Below are 16,900 nucleotides of genomic sequence, written 5' to 3' on the forward strand. Positions count from 1 at the left end.
CATCTTAGAAACACTTTTATTCCATGAGCACTTAAACCAATCATGCACAAACATTCAAAAAGAAGTTTCTTGTCATCAGCATTTCATTTCTCTTCAGAGGCTTTGCAACAATCCTCTCTGAACAAACATTACCTTATGCTCATCAATCTGAAACATGATGGTCTCCAGGATGAGGGAAGCGGGTGAAACCATGTTAAGCGTTTGCTCTGCCTGGGTTAGCCAGTTGATGAAGTCCTGCAGAGAGTTGTGGAAATCTGTGGCCAGCGTTAAAGCTTCCTCTAGTTTCGTCTGTGGAGATAAAGCACAAAAAATGTAAGTAATTCTGGTGTTTGATAAAGATCAAAGAGCACTATGCTGTACATAACCCATAACCTGTATTAGACTGTTCAGTGTTGCACAAAGGCTGTGTTTGGTTGCTATAGCAGTTGATCAAGGGGGGGAAAAACAATTACACTTCCATTGTGCCAAACATGACCTCTGTTTAAATAGAGGAAGTTAACATCTCTGGAGGGGGCTGATGATGAGGCAGAAAGGGAATGATGAGCTTTTAATTGAGTAAGAACAACATCCACAGTGACTCCATGATTGAAAAACATCCGTTTGCCACAGTCGAGGCCAGTGGTTCAGTCTCATCACATGACAGTAAACACTGTGTTAATCACATTACAAAGCTGATCAGAGCTATGAGTAATAATGTGGTTTCCTCATATATTGTGGGCTGTGTTGAGTGTCTTGCTAAATATGGAGCTGTCCTCTAACCACTGAACCCCAAAACCTGCTGGTGGGTTTGAAAGGTTTTTTTTTTTTAATCACCAAAATTGTGCCATTTAGCAGAAACCAGAAACTGTAAAAACAGATAATCACTGTATTTCAACTATCTTTGAACTAATCCTGTGTGATGTGCCTAAAATAATGATATTTGATGAAAATCACTTCGTTCTGCATGTCTTATTTAAAATTTTTCCAAAAATGTATTGTTAGCATAAACCAAATTCTGTAAAAAAAATAAATAAATAAATCACTTCCTCATTGGTGCAGCTGAAAAGCCATTACTAACTGAGCTGTGACCAACAGTCACATGACAAAATGTCAGCCACTACTGGGTATAACTAGTTTGAACTGTAGGCTGTGTTTACACAGAGCAGATAGGAGACAACTATGAAAACAAATTAAAACTGTAAGTAGTATGCACAGTTACCATTTTATTTTTTTTTAATATTACTATCACCTGTGGGCATTTTAAAAAAAATACACTTATTAAAAAGCCTTTTTTTATGATTTATGGCATTATAATTGAGCAAAAATGAGCCCACATTGAGGAAAAAAGTGACGCGCAAAAACCACCAGAAACTGCTTGGGATTCAGAGGGTTAATAGAGAGTATTTACTACAGAAAATCAGCAGAAAATACTCTTTTGTGCTTGAAAAATTGCGTTCAAGCCACTAGACTATAGGAGTATCACATTGCCACAGAGAGTTTGGCCGGAATCTCTGTGTAGCTCTAAGATTTGCCAGACTTTGAATACCTGGGAACAAGACCAAGGTAAACAGGAAGCAAAGGCAAAATGTTACAGTGAAGACTGAATAGACAGAATGAGGAGCTCCATATCTGGAGTGAGAGATGGTCTAGGCAAAGGAGATTTATCTTTACATCATGTAAAATAACGATGTTTATTTATTGTAGCAGTGAAAGTGAGTAAATGTTGGTCCGAACAAGTAACATAGTAAATAAGAATATTAAAAGAACAACACAGTGACTGATGAGTATTTATTTTGGCTCAAATATTAGTTTAACTCAACTATTTATTTTACGAACTTGTCAAATCTCGACTGTGGAAACAAATGAGACCACAGTTGTTCCACTCAGACAGCAACTGCTGTGATAAACAGCGTAACCGCATCCTGTGTGTCCTTGCCAGCACTTTGTCCTTACACCATTCATTATCAGCACTGGGATTAGAGGCTTTCAACCGCAGAGTCATGGCTCAAGTGTATGTCAGCGAACTTTCGCTGGGACCTAAGACCTGAACTGGTGAATCATGACCCTAAGAGCTGTGAAAGCCATTCAGGGACTCCCTACCTTTCTTTCCGCAACCTTCGCCTGCACTGACTCCCATTTTTCCTTCAGGTTGCCAAGGTCCTGCTCGGTGTTGCTGTCTGGACCCTCAGGCGTCATGGTGAGCAGCTGCTGACCCTTCTTCAGCAGCTCCTGATACAGCTCCTCCTTTGCCTCGAAGGCAGAACATAACTCCTACAAGAAAAACGACCCAATGGAATGAGGAGAGTGATGCTTTCGTCAAACAGACTAAATTACACTTTAAGACAGATATACTTCTCCTTTTGGATTTTTTGCAGTGTTCAAAGTGTATGTAATGGATTTGTCAGTGGTTTGTCCAAATCTAACCCAAAAATGGTGAAAGAAAGAGCATGTCAACGCATGCTGAAACTCTCTGAAGCATGTTTCCCACAAACATTTAAAAAGTATAATGTTACTAATTTGATAAAAGTTACTGCTTCCAAGTAATTCTTCTATTTTTGGCTTCATGAAGTATCACCACTAGTGCTCCTTCAGGGAGAGCTCGTTGTGAAAGTGTCTCCATTACGGCAAAGAAAAACAAAGAAGGAAAACATTCCCAAATTCATTATACTCAGACATGAGCGAATCAATTTGATACACTTAAAAGGCTTTTTGTCATCTTCCGTGGGGCGATGCAAGTAGTGTAGTTTGCAATGTCATTTAATTTTCACACTTTGGATAAAACACAGAAAAGACACAGTCACCTCCTTGCAAGCTTGCCATCTGTATGCGGCCTTTCATATTGTTAAACACATACCAGATGGGCGTTAAGCTGCTCCCGAGCCGTGTCTGGTAAGCCTCCCACAGCCTTTGATGCCAACAGCTGACGTTCTGTGTCTTTCAGCCATTGCTGCATATCTTCTATCTCACCATGGAAACCTTGGGCCTACAACACAATACAACCTGAGTCCGGACAAAAGGTGTCACACACACTCATTGTAAACAACCTATGGCTCCAAGAGGAGGATGTCTGAGTCATTCATTCCTTAGATTCATTTAGCTACCAACATTAGATATTCACCAGGATAAAGCCTGGTTTATAATAGACACAATTGTTGTTGTTCATTTAACTTACTTTTTAGATTTGAACTTTTTACATTTACTGAGCCCCAAATGTACTTTTAAGAAATATATGTTTTGGCACATCGATCTTTTTAAAATACTTGATGAAAACCCTCTTGAAATGGAGCAAAATTTATGTTTGATGAAACTATTTCTTGAACAAAAATGTAAAATCAAGCAGTCTTTCAGTCTCTTAAATCCCTCCTCACATCAAAGCACTCCCCTAAGTGTCAAAGTTATGAATAGAAACTCCACAGGATGCAGAACAAATGAGGAGGGGGGAAGAGACAGTAATCACTTCTCCCAGCAGAACTTTATGACTTCGACATAACACACTTGTTCCCTGGGGAGAAAGGAATGAGTCACAATTTACTGCGCAATAAATTTCAATAAATGAGGCACATGTACATCAACTTGCTGTGACAGTGATGTTTTTATACCTGAAGCAGAGAACTTTCCAGTTGTTGCTTCCTCTGCTCCGTCTTCTCCTGGATTGCCTTCCACCTCTGGTTGAGATTCTCCAGTTTGCTCTGCAGACTTGAAGCTTCCTCTCCAGCGCTGGACTCCACCAGATCATTGCCAGCTTTGTTCACCGTCTCTACAGTCGACTTGTGGGCCAACACATCTATCTGAAGAACCTGTAGTGAAAAAGTAGCACAACAGATGTCACTAAATCTTTATGGATGGACTGAAAATGTTTATTTGTACTGATCAATACTTAGGGGCTAAAGTATACACTAACAGGGGATTAACCTCCTGCTGTCTTGTTCCATTTTCATGGATTAAATCAAATGGGCAGTAAAGTGCGGTTGTTTATAGAAGCTGCTTGTTTGAGAAATATCAGAAGAAAAACAAGATTCGAGGAGGTTTGCCGTACGTGGTGCTTGGCGAGCTCAATCTCGATGGCTTTGGGGTCTCCTCCAGCCTTTCTCTGTTCATTTAGAAGCTCCTCAGTGTGGCTCATCCAGGCCAGAAGCTCATCCAGAGCATGCTGGAACTGGCCCAGAGCCAGCAGACCCCCCTCCAGTTTGTGCTGGATTAATAACAGATTAAAACATTAGACACTGCAGTGAGTGAAAGCATTTGACGTGCATAAAACACATTCCACAGCCTGGTAAAGCCATTGTTGAGCTCATTTCAAGCTCATGAGAAGCTGTTTTATATTTTTAGAACTGCTATTTACCCACGAGCCAAGGTTTCTTTATACATTTAAATATCTGTATCAGTATTTCAGCTTTTGAATTTTGCATGAACTCTTTCTCTACTTGCTCCCTTTTTCTGACCTGTCGGCTGATGATCTTCTCATCCAGGTTGTCCCACAGCATCTTGAGCTCAGACATAGGCTCCTGGATTGCGCAGCGGTCGGCCTCCTCGGTCACCTTCTTCAGCAGGAGGCCAGCCTGGTGGTTCAGACGCTCCATCTCAATCTGTAGCTGGTACGCTTCTCCTTTGTACTCCTGAAAAAAAACCCAGCACAAACAGCGTTACGCCCAATCAGTCAACAGAAATACAGAGCCATACAGACAATATCAGCTTTGTGCTGTCAGGAGATTGATTCGTCTTATTGTACATCAAAGCAGATGTGACTACTTTATGAAAGCTATTTTTATGGAGCTTTTGTATCTGTACAAAACACACACCAACTAGGGTGTGTTATGAATCAGACACTCAACATAAACACAGCTGGTGTGCGATACAGCTGCTCTATCAATAAAAATCACAGTGAAGTTAAAGGAATAAATAAAAAAAGGCAGAACAGCAATGAATCGTGATAAAACAGCAATCAAGTTCTGTTTTGTTTCTTTGTATACAAATGTTCCAGATTGTACCTTGAGCTCTACAATCTGCTGCTTGACAGTTTCCAGGTCTGTGCCTACAGGTGACATTGAATCCAGTTTGCTTTCCAGAATATCCACCCAGTCAAACATACCCTGGTACAAGGAGGGAAACCATTGTTACCAAAAGAAAACAAAGCTTAGTGCACAGGGAGTCACCTTTCACATTTAGTATCATGTTAGGCTCTAAATCTTACAGTTGGTCTGTATGTCGGACAAATTAAGTAAACATACACACTGAAAATGAAAAAAAAGCCCTGAAATTAAACACTATCGCCTCAAATGAGTGCTTAAAGGACATTTAAACTTAAGCAAAAAACGTATTCCTTTCCAACCAGGAAAAGATTTTAGAAGAACTTTACACACATAAGCTTGAGCCAAATATAGCAAACACTGCGGTTGGTGTTTATTGTTTTAAAATTTAATAGGGCTCTCATAAAACGCTGTATCACTCGAATCAGTTGCAATGTAATCTGTGTTTTCATCTGAAGGCCTTAAAATTTGCTGGCTCAAGTTCTGTGTTTTACTTTCAAACACATAAATATGTCTAGATGAACAAGTACTGAATTTTCTGTTACCGGTTTTACAATAAAAACAACGAAAAACAGTTGCAGTTAATATTTCAGCTACAGTATGTAGTTTAGAATAATGCGGGGTAAAACCTCTAACCCCAAACTGTCTTATTGTGTTGCAGTGATCAAAGTACCTGCAGGCCATCCTGAAACTGCACAGCAGCCTGCATGGCTTCTTCCAGTCTCTCCACTCTCTCCTTCCAAGTCTTATTGAGATTCTCCCACGCTGAATTCACCTGGAAATGTAATGTGATTACTTTATCAAGATCAACAAATGGCCGACATAGTCAGCATAGATGATCCACTGAAATCACTGCAGTAAAATTATGTGGAGACCAATAACTAATATGTTTATGAAAGAAATCTTTTACCTCATCAAGGCTTTTCTTTATCACAGGTTTATCAGGTTCCCCGCAGGCGGTCATAAGCTCTGCTCCCTGGTTTCGAACCACATCAAGCTCCTCCTGCAGCCCATCGATTTCCTCCTTAAATCCCTGTGGAATTTAAAAACATTTTTTAAAACAAAAAAATGCACCATCCCTTTTCGTTGCCCACTGGGTGATTCAATCATTTAATTTGAGGGGTCTTTCTACCTCCACAAATTCCTGCTGCTGTTTGACGACTGACGGATCGACTCCGGGCTCCTCCAGCTCCCTCAGCAGGTCCTGGCTATCTTTGATGGTGACGATGAGAGCACAGTGGTCGCACCAGAACTTGTCTGCCAGGTCCATCACATCCAGCAGCTTTGCCTCCCGCTCTTCCAGCAAGGCTTGGATGTCATTCCACAGGAACACCATGTGGTCCAGTTTGTCTTGTACAGCTTGGACAGAGAAGAAGTCATAAGTACAAAATATAACAAACAAAAATGTCCCACATTCACACTGACTGGTTTAAAAGGAAACCTTGGTTTATTCTTTCTTAATTCTAGAGGCATAGAAGCTACAGCTAGAGAAAAGCTTGTACAGTCCACAGCATGTAAACCTTAAATCCAATTGATCTTGAGCATATGATTGAAGAAAGATTTTATTTGCTTTAATAAGTATTAGAATTACCATCAAGATTTGGCCAGTTATTGTATTTATTATACGTCCCTAATATTCTGCTACAGCTGACCTATAATTATGCAATTTTACTCATTTTCTAAGATTAATCTGTTGTAAAAACTCTACAACCTTCAAAAAAGCCTGTAGGGTCTTTGCTGGACTTTATAAAAACTGGACAGCAGAAACAAAATGAAATTAAACAGATAAGATGCTGCAGTGTGTATTATACCTTTGGCAGATATGTCCTTGTCGGCTCCTTCGGATCGTGCGATCATCTCTTCACCTCGTTGCTTCAGAGTCTCATAAGAGGGCTGCAGTTTCTCCAAATCCACAGAGACAGCCTTATTTTCAGTAATCTGCTCCTTGATCTTGTCCACCTCCACTGAGATGGATGGAGGCTGGCGAAGGCGTTCAGCAATCCGCTCCAGGGATTCCAGCATGGGGTCAATTTTATCATGGAACTGAGAAACGAGAGAAGAAAACACCACAGATTGCATTTATAATGAATGCAATAATAAAGACAACTGGGGAAGTCTATGGTATGTGTGTGTGTTTCCCTAAAATGGAGATTTTTGGACATCAAACCTTAGACAGAAATAATATACAGCTGCTCCTCACCTGAGTGGATTTGGAGATGGCTTCATCCAGAGTGGCAGCTCTCTGCTTGACATCAGCCTTGAGTTTGGTGTAAAGTCGATCAGAGGCAGTGTATTTCTCTCTCATGGGCTCTCCTTCTACTGGGCTGAGCTCAAGTAACTGAGGGCCGGTCTTATTCATCTTGTCAATATGGGGCTTGTGCTCGGCAATCAGTTCTCGCATTTGCTGTAGAAGACATGACAAATTCAGTTTAGTGTTTCAACGTTAAAATGAAAGTGTTGTAACGATCTGCTCATGGTGGCTTCGTACCCTGAGCTCCTCTTGCTGCTGCCTGAGTGTGTCGTACTCGATGGCAGGTGGAGGCAGCTGGCTGAAGGTGCTTAATGTTTCCTGAAGCCACGGCCACATCTCCTCGTAGGTCTCCCAGAACTGAGTGGCCAGAGATTGGGCTCGTTCCAGCTGCAGGCAGCGTTCTGAGTTCAACTGACTGACAACACTGTACTTCTCCAAGAGAGTCTGGGTTTTGGCCTGATTGAAAATCAAAAAGATTGTTTAATGTTTGCACATTTTCTTAAAGAATACTTGCTTGTGTAAAATTTAAAATATTTCTTTTCACCTTCAAGGCTTCTTTTTCCTCTGGGTTTTTACTGTTCATAATGGCCTTCCCTGTTTTCACAATCTCATCCACAGCATCTTTGTGTCTCATGATGTCCATGGAGAAAATCTGCAAAACCAGCAGAGTGAGTTTGGCGGGACGTCGCAAAACAAACCTCTGTGTTTACTGTACTTTTGTTTAAATGGAGGCCTGTGTCTATCCACACACACACGAGCTAACCTTCTGTGCTTGGAGCTGGGCTGTGGTTTGGTCCTGCTCCAGCCTGATCTCGCCCATTGACAGCAACTTCCTCTCAGCTTCAGTCAGCCAGGAGAGTTCAGCGTCGGCAGCCTGTTCAAACTGGATAAAGAAAAGAAAACTAATTAGATGAAGAGAAAGATGCAAAATGAGAGGAAACAAAGGTTGTTTATTAACATTTCTGGTTTACCTGCTGTGACTTGAGTATGTCGGCGTTGATCTGGTCGACCTGCTCGGCGATGGTGTCGCCCACGGCTCTGTAGCGTTCATTATCCTCAGTCACCAGCTTGTCCAAGCCCTCACGAGTGTGCCAGGGGATCAGATCCAGGAGTGAACTGCTGAGCTCATTCAGCTTGTCCAACACAGGTTTCTGATCTTTGGTCTCTTTCAGCAAGGCCTGCAGAAGATTACACGACACGCACAAAACACACACACAGATGTGCTTTTATAGAGTAGCTCTCAGAGTGTGATCACTTGGTGTTTATCCCTTTAAAGGCAAATACAAACATTAAAAGCTTTACCTTCTGCCTGCTTTGTGAATGAATCAGCTGCTCGCCCACTGGCTCCTGATCGGCAAAAGTGTTTATCTCAGCCTCCGCTTTCTCTAACCAGGCGCTCAGGTCTTCATGAGTATGCTGTAGCTTAGAAGAGAGACTCAGAACCTGCTCCAGTGTCTTCAGAACCTTGTCACTCATGGAGTTTATCTCAGCGTACTTTGTTTTTATTCCGTCCAGTTTGCCTTGAATAACGACCACCTCATCACCTGTGAATGACAAGTAAATAATGATAAATGTATTAATCAGAGCCCAAGATCAACTGCTTAATGGCAATACTCCATTTCAATCTATTATACTCTGTGCTATGGCATTTTTGGTCCCTTGTTAATTGGTGCTTTGTTCATTATTTATTTTTCTACATTTTGCATTTTTCTACCACATTTAATTGAATTTCTCCATTGTTTCTTGCTTGCTTGCCCTGACTGACTGTCTGTTGTAAAATTATCTTCCAAAGCATCCTCTTTTTTAGTTCATCTGTGAAAACACAAGCAATGTTTTTTAAGATGCTATAAAGAAAGATAGTATTATTATCATCATTATAAATATGTGTGCATCCTGTATGATCCTGTCAGAAGCTTTCACGAGAGTAGAGAAGATTTAATACCACCCTCGTAGAGAGCAGAATTATCACCACGTATCTTATTTAACATGTACCTATATCTTGTCCAGGTGAGGAAACAATGCTTACTAGTTGCTTGGCGACCAAACAGTAGCAATGACAAGACTTCAGGAAGTTAATGTGTTAATTATTGAGATTTACAGCTGCTTGTAGGTGGGCTCTGATATTATTACACAGAGACAGTCTGGCTGTGTCCTTCTGTTTTCAGTTTTTGTGCTAAGCAAACTGGCTTCTGGTAGCTTCTACCACTCGTTATCCATCTCCAAACAAGAAATCAAATTATTTCTTTAAAAAGGCTGGCAGATAGAAAACTGACTTTGTCTACTGTTGAACTGCTTCCTAAATAAGGCAAGAAATCTTATGATGTGCATCACAAAAGCAATTATTTGCTGAGAAGTGTTTGCCCCCCATGTGATGAGACTGTAAGACGTGCCTGTTGTTTGCTTCAGCAGTTCCATCCCATTAGCGATGGCCTGGTCGACATTTTTCTTCCTCAAGTCAATATCACTTTGAAGTGCCTAAAAAGGAAAACACAACCTCAGAGAGCCATAGGGAGCAACAAGAAACACTTAAATATAAATAATGTATGACACGCAAATCGCTAAAATAAACTGAAAAATGACTGAAGCAACTTAAATGAAAAGACAACATAATGCCTGGCCTGAGGAGGAGTGTGTACCCGTTGTTGTGCCAGTTGCTTTTCAAGAATGTCTATTTTGTAGTCCTCCACGGACACTTCGCTCAGCCTGGCGTGCACCTCGTTCAGCCAGTTCATGAGAGCCACTTCATCCTCTCCAAACAGCTGGGCATTCGCCAGAGCCTGCTGCAGCATCTCGGCTTTCCTCCTGCATCGCTCCTGGAGCTCTATGTAACTGGCCTGGGTGGTGTCCAGTTTGGACTGGACAAACTCCTTATCGTCCACTGAGCTGACGGTTTTGAGCATCTGACCCAGACTGACAGCCTGAAACAGGTCTTTACTGTGATTCATAATCTCCTCCTCTAAGGCCTGACCCCAGGGGATGATGGAAAATGGACCAAGACAAAAAAGACGCAAACAGAAAAAACACACACATGAAACAAAAATGTGAAACTGAAATTCAATAAAAAGCAGAATGGGAAATAATGAAAAACACAAAGTGAAAGTAACAAGCAAAATGAGTAAAACGGAATTCAGATGAACATAGCCAATCGTGTCATTATAAAAAACAAAAACATGAGGTTCTGAGGTGAAACGATGGATACGATGGATATTACCTTATGCTGAGAGATCTGATCTTCCAGCTTAGATGTCTCAGTGCCTATTGGCTCAGAGTTGGTGAGGTGTTTTTCTGTGGCTGCGAGCCATTCGCTCAGGGGCTCCAGAGTCTCGTGGAACTGCTGAGTGACCACTAAGATGCTCTCCAGTTGCTTATGCCTGCATTAAGACAGTAACAATAGTGGATAAGAAACAAAATACAGTCATACATTTAAGTGAACAGACTGACAGATTATTTAGTAACCAGGCAACTAAACCGACTGATAAATATCTATAATTGGAATATATCAGCAACATTTTTTTGGATATAAATGAATTAAACAGGTGCAACAATTAAATGTCATGTCTCTTCTTTGTTGGTGCAAAATTATGCAAAAACTTTCAATTAGATTTTTATCACTGTTCTGTTAACTGAGGACTTATAGCATGACATTTTAAGAAATATGCTCATTTGCTTTGTTGTCAAGAGTTCGTCCAAAAGTCTGACGACTCCTATATGCACACAGTAAATGTGAAATTACAGCCTTTTAGCTTAGCATAGCCAAAGACTGCAAACTGAGGGGAAACAACTACCCAAACATAATAATAACTGTCTACAGAACCAACTACTAGTTGTAGCTTCATCATATAGACATTGTTCACAAGACGCATCTATTTGTTAGCAAATGTTGAACAATTCCTTTAAACTTCATTAAGACAAAATTAAAGGCAACTTTATGGGTTTTACAGACTTAACAAGGATTAAATATTCCAAAAAAGGACAAAAATCACGATGCATTGCAACATTGAAATCCTAAGCACACTGAAGCACTGCATTAAAAAATGGGTTTTATGTTACAGGTGTTTATACAGACCTGTTTTCAGCTTTCTTAAGCAGAGTGTCCCACCTCTGCCCCAGGCATTCAATCTCTTTTGCAACCTTCTCCTTATCCACAGACTCTGCCAGTTCTGCGACCTTCCCTCCCTCCTTCTTTATCAGCTCCACTGTCGGTTTTCGGTCATCCAACAGTCTCTGTAAGAGCTGTCAAAGGGAAACAAAGGGGGAGAGTTACTGGGTGCCTTTGTGGCGCTTCTTTCTGAAAAACAGTAAATCTAAGACACAAATTAGGTGTCCATTAAACAAAAAGCTTTGTGTACACACACTCAAGTTTAACAATGCATGTCAATTAAATAAGATGAACGGCGAAGTCAGTGTTGAGTGGATTTTCTCATGTTGAGGTGTTAAGATCGAAGCAGAATCGCTGGTATGTTCTGTGTGTTTATGCATTCGTATCATGTGATTCTGGCTTACTTTCTGCTCCTGTATCTGTGCCTTCACCACTTTGAACTCAGCAGAGGGTGGTTTTTGATTGGCCACAAGCTCCTCGGTATCAGTCAACCAGCTGAGCAGGGACTCCAGAGCATCCTGGAACCTCCCACAGTGCAACAGGGCTTCATGTAGCTGGGCTGAACGCTCAGCAATCTGCAGAACACATGGCAAATATAAATGTCACCTGGTTTAGGGCCAATTTAAACTATGCCTTTAACCCTACAGCAAAAAGTAGGAGGAAATGACTTGTTACACTGCTAATATTTTGTACAAATAATGAGAATTCAAGGGCAAACATCAACCAGGCAGACTGGTAATAATATTAAAAAAACTAACCTTTTTATTGAGGGTATTCCACTTTGAGTTGACACCTTCCATGTCATCTTCAAGCTTCTTAGTGCTGGTGCCTTTAGCAGCATTCTGAACCAGGCCTTGGCCAAGGGAGTTGATGTCTTGAAGCTGTGTCTGCAATGGGTCAATGTCCTCTTTCTGGAAAGCCTAAAGACAAATAGAGCAAATCAGGAACAGAATAAGTGCTCAAATTACAATGTCATCAGTCTTATTAAGTGCTAAAATTCTTTGTAATGAGGAAAAGTTTACACTAATCAAATGAAACCTATAGAATTACTGCTCAATATATAAAAAACAAAGGATTAGATGGTTATTCTTAAGTGGATTTAATTAGATATTTTATTCATTTTCTGCATTTGCAATTTGAGAAGCTTTGTTACAATATAGTTCCTGCCATCTAAATGTCTTGTTTGCGTAGCTGACCTTTACACTAATCAAACCTGCTGAAGTCAAACTGGCTTATTTAATTCTGGATTTTGTAGCAAAAATGTCCAAAATAATGCCGACAATTTATTCCATTCTGTGTTTAAAGACTTGATTGCCACATCATCAGCTCAGGTTTAGTGTTAAAAATCCAGCTGACATAAACAACTCTATAACCAGTCAGCAACTTCTAGAAAACCAGAGCTACCAGTTAAAGCACAGCTGTACACAATCACACAGACAAGCTTCCAGGCCGGACTGCTGAGCAAAACCTAATTCAGCCTTGAAGTAATCGGATATGTTAGAAAAACACCAATCCAGCAGCCAGGAAAAACTCATCTAAAGTGACATATCATCAAGAGAAACGTGTGGCGGACCAGCTAATGAGGAAAAAACTAGGAAACAGAGGGATAGGCTATTTTTGGGCACCTGTGGGGAGAAACAACCCGTAGGGTCCATTTCAGGACATGCAGCGATGGCATTCAATAAGGCCTCGATCTCTTGCTCCCCTGCGTGCTGGAATGTCTGTAAACTTTTAGGCAGACAGGCTTCCAGCGATTGCAGAAACTCCTCCAGCTCCTCCATGCTGTATTTGGACGCTCCTTGTTGCACAGTACATGGTTTTGTTTGCTGGCGGCTCTCTATGGGTAAAGTTACAGAGTTTCCGTATGTCTCAGGCTGTGTCACCACCACACTGACCAACTCACAGTCATCCTGAGGTGACACATCCTCCAACAACTCAGCAGTGGACAGCTCATCGTAGTCCGTCAAAGTCCTGGAACGCCATCCAGAGGTGTCGTTGAGCGCTCTGGAGGCTGACCCCGAGGACGACCTCCCTGTGGAGTACTTATATTCTCCATTGCTCAGCGTATCCTTTTCATTAAGCTTCACCAGACCAGATTCTGTTTGACGTGGATCCTGAACTAAGCTGCTACTGTGGTAAAGAGACCTGTTGTCCCTCACGGGAGAGAACGGAAAGTCATCCTGCCCCGAGCTGAGTGATCGTCCGGTTCTCAGGTCTCCAGATGTATGCATCGCCTCTGAAGATGAGAAACTCCTTGTACCAGGTCCTGCTTTTTTGTGGGATCTGTGGCCATGTCGCTCCCTCTCAGCAGTAGGGCTATACAGACCCGAGTCCTCTTCAGATGTCAGGGAACTGGTCATACTCTGTCCTCTCCTGCCATTGATCAGCCCAGGCCTCTCCGCACTTCCGGAGCACAGCGTTCCACTGCGACTTGCATACTCGGACAAATTTGTGGGTGCAAAAGTCCGCCATGACCGCCGATGATGAGGATGGTCCTTCTTGTCTCCTCCCTGAAGACGTGACTTAGGCAGCACCGTGTCTGTGACCCTAATTATGTTCCCATTGAGTTTAAGTCCATCATAAACCGCACGCTCGTCCAGCATGGCGGGTTTTCTGGTCCGGAGCTCAAATGAACTTGAAGGAGAGATGACTCCATTTCCACACAGGCTGCTGAGGTCTAACGTACGGTGAGTGTAGGGCAGGGTGCCTGTGAAGTGTCGGGAAGAAAGGCTGCCCTTCGAGCCCGAGTCTATCTGCTCATTGAGCCGGACAGTGTCATAAATAGATCTCTGGGGCACATAGCAGTCATCAATGTTCAGGTCCTCCTCCTCCCCCTTCCCCACACAGGAAGGGTTTTGTCTGAGGCAATCTGGTCTGCTCAGCGGTTTGCCCATGCTAAAACAATTGTCACTCCTCACGACAAAGAAAAGATTAAGGATGTAGTGAAATCCTTTGAGGTATACGTTGGTTTAGTGCACACGGAGTGATTTAGAAAGCAGCAGAATGTGACCAAGTTACATGAGAAACAACTGTGTGCAAAATAATAACGTTTCTTCTCTCTTAAATGAGAAACTAACAAATGAATATCAAACATGTCCACCTATTTTTCAAGATGACGTCAACAGTTGCTCATGGAGATTTTCTTTTAAAAAATAGAGACACAGTTAACAGATAAAAAACTAAAGCCTTTAGAAATATAAATGTGTCAAAAAATATGTTAAAAATCCCAAGCAGATGCTAGGACTGTAGAACAGCTTTATACTCCATATTAGGAATGAGAATCCTTGTTTCAGAACAGTCACCTATCCCAAAATTATTCCTCTAGGCTCTTCTCCATGCATTGCCAAAACTTAATCACTATTCCTCTGATCCAAAGTGCTTCTTTTTCCCTGAAATCCTCACAGCATCCATGTGAGCTGAAGGAAAATCTTCAGTGCAAAGTGAAAATATCCACAGACAAATCCAGCAGGCTCTACTAAAAAACTGTGGGCAGTTCTGAGGAGAGCTGGTACTCCTAGATAAACAAAAAAGCCTGCCCTTCCTCTCCCATCGCTCCCCTCGCACTGACAGACACCCTCCTGGCAGAGGGTTTCATGCCCCGCCCCCGCTCATTATTCAGACAACATCTGCCACAACTCCATTTGTGCTCAGAGCCGCTCCGGCACATGTTGATTGGTGGACATATGACCCTTTTTTCCCTTTCTAATTCCCCCTTACGTCTGCATGGCCCATATGACTTCACTTCTAAGCCATCTTTCGCATCCTGACACAGTCACTCACTTTTCTTCTCTTTTTTTTTTCCCTTTCAGTGACTGAGGGAATGGGGAGGGGAAGCAGTACGCATGAGCTTTTCTTTTCTAACACAAAAAATTTTAAAAAATCAGACCGGCGAGGAGCAGCTCTCGCTCTGATGACATCACACTCGACTGAAACAGATACACATTTTCACTTTTTTCTCTCTTTTGCCCTCCGGTTTCCTCTCGTGGATGGTAGCTGTGGACCCTGCAGATATTCTTAATTACTGTGGAATGCTGAGGGAGGCACAGGTCCCAGGTAATTTAACACCGACGGCTCTGCCAAGTGCATGAAGGGGCTTTTATGTCCAGTGACCGGGGTAGCAGAAGAAAGGAGGATAGCGCAGATAATGAAAGGAATTTATTTTTGTTTCCCAGATTGTCTGCACCACGGTAGCGCAGTAAAGAGCTGAACAACCCCAACTTCTTTGTCCAGTTCTGTGCGCATGAGAGGAGATGGAAAGAAGGTGCTGGCAGAGACAAATAAGTACTTAAGATTGGATAGGATTTATAAAAAAAAAAAAAAGAAAAAGAAAAACAAAGGATGTTCAGCCACTCTGGATACAATTTTAAATATTCAGTCTTTTGAATAAATGAATACAAATTATTCTTCTGGCTGCTGAAGGCCCCCTTTTCTCTACTGCTACATACTTGGTTAAATTTTATTGCATTTCAATTCAGCACTAAAGGCCAAAAGTTGAGGAGACCACAGAATGATGAAAGGACACATATTTTCCTGAAACTGGATCAAGTTCTTTCTTCCTTTCAGTGCTACTTTTATCTATATTGAGCTGTAACTTTTAATAAAATGAAATAAAACCTGAAGGAGACATTTCTGGATTAATGACAGAGTTGTTTGCATTGTCTCTAAAACACAAATCAAATCAAACTGTATATGGTGTTACAGTAAGGAATGCTTTCATTATCAATAAATTTGCATCTTCAGTAATCAACAAATAAGAAGATAGTGACATTGCAATTTCCCAGGGATCAAACTGAAAAAAACAGATATTTTACTACCATGTATGGTAAATAATCAAAGCTAGACTGAAAGTTTCATATTTTTACTTAAACAAATGACTTATATCATGAATTATGGAGCCACGGAAGGGACATAGAGAAAAAAAAAAACAGGAAGAATCCTGAGAAAGTTTTGCGAGATCTCGCAAAATTTTCTCTGGATCTCGCAAAACTTTCTGGGGATCTTGCAAAAACTTTTGCGAGATCTCGCAAAACTTTCTCGGAATACTTCCTGTTTTTGTTTTTTTCTCCATGTCCCTTCCGGGGCTCCGTAATGAATAAATCTGCCAAGTCAGCTGATCACCAAAGGAACAAGAGGTCTGACAGGACATTCAGCTTGCTACAAAAGGCTTTTTATGTCATTCAAAGTGGTCCACTGTCATTTGTGCTCAATCGAGGACTGATTCTCACTTGGAAACAAAGACTAGAAACCTCTGATGAGCAGAAATTTCGACATAATCACCTCACAGCAGAACCATGTATGCTCTTCTTTTATAGCAACCGGCCCAAAGGAGTTTCATGTTTCACTTTATGGAGAATGTGTCACTGCTTTGTGGCAGTGTAAGCAGAGCAGGCAACACTACGTGGTCCCAGTGACACATTTTTATCATCACCTTCAATGAAATGGAGTGGCTACAGTATGATTCAGAAGGTAGAAATTCTTTCTGAATTGCAAGAGACACTGATGTAATGTCTGAACAGAGAGAAAAGACGCCCACGCCAGCTCCGA

The 16,900-nt window shown here is 41.5% G+C and overlaps 1 protein-coding gene across 28 annotated transcripts in view; it reads right to left on the reverse strand.

The window, feature by feature from the left end:
- Positions 1 to 16,900, reverse strand: part of dst (dystonin) — a 110,445-nt gene that overhangs the window by 12,521 nt on the left and 81,024 nt on the right. For 24 of the 28 annotated variants that reach the window (XM_035944026.2, XM_035944032.2, XM_035944029.2 and 21 more), the window contains 23 exons: positions 12,115 to 12,276; positions 11,761 to 11,931; positions 11,324 to 11,490; positions 10,469 to 10,628; positions 9,894 to 10,220; positions 9,648 to 9,732; positions 8,560 to 8,801; positions 8,229 to 8,435; positions 8,021 to 8,140; positions 7,802 to 7,909; positions 7,495 to 7,713; positions 7,207 to 7,410; positions 6,818 to 7,049; positions 6,139 to 6,365; positions 5,917 to 6,039; positions 5,680 to 5,781; positions 4,968 to 5,069; positions 4,422 to 4,595; positions 4,016 to 4,171; positions 3,579 to 3,776; positions 2,834 to 2,962; positions 2,080 to 2,250; positions 133 to 288 (listed from right to left, as the gene is read on the reverse strand). In XM_035944026.2, coding sequence (XP_035799919.2) covers positions 133 to 288; positions 2,080 to 2,250; positions 2,834 to 2,962; positions 3,579 to 3,776; positions 4,016 to 4,171; positions 4,422 to 4,595; positions 4,968 to 5,069; positions 5,680 to 5,781; positions 5,917 to 6,039; positions 6,139 to 6,365; positions 6,818 to 7,049; positions 7,207 to 7,410; positions 7,495 to 7,713; positions 7,802 to 7,909; positions 8,021 to 8,140; positions 8,229 to 8,435; positions 8,560 to 8,801; positions 9,648 to 9,732; positions 9,894 to 10,220; positions 10,469 to 10,628; positions 11,324 to 11,490; positions 11,761 to 11,931; positions 12,115 to 12,276 — 3,942 coding nt within the window. The remainder of the gene's footprint in view (positions 1 to 132; positions 289 to 2,079; positions 2,251 to 2,833; positions 2,963 to 3,578; positions 3,777 to 4,015; positions 4,172 to 4,421; positions 4,596 to 4,967; positions 5,070 to 5,679; positions 5,782 to 5,916; positions 6,040 to 6,138; positions 6,366 to 6,817; positions 7,050 to 7,206; positions 7,411 to 7,494; positions 7,714 to 7,801; positions 7,910 to 8,020; positions 8,141 to 8,228; positions 8,436 to 8,559; positions 8,802 to 9,647; positions 9,733 to 9,893; positions 10,221 to 10,468; positions 10,629 to 11,323; positions 11,491 to 11,760; positions 11,932 to 12,114; positions 12,277 to 16,900) is intronic. The other 4 variants (XM_035944038.2, XM_035944054.2, XM_035944052.2 and 1 more) reach the window with 1 other exon arrangement.

The sequence above is a fragment of the Amphiprion ocellaris genome, chromosome 16 (assembly GCF_022539595.1).
Source record: "Amphiprion ocellaris isolate individual 3 ecotype Okinawa chromosome 16, ASM2253959v1, whole genome shotgun sequence".
NCBI classification, from domain to species: Eukaryota; Metazoa; Chordata; class Actinopteri; family Pomacentridae; genus Amphiprion; species Amphiprion ocellaris.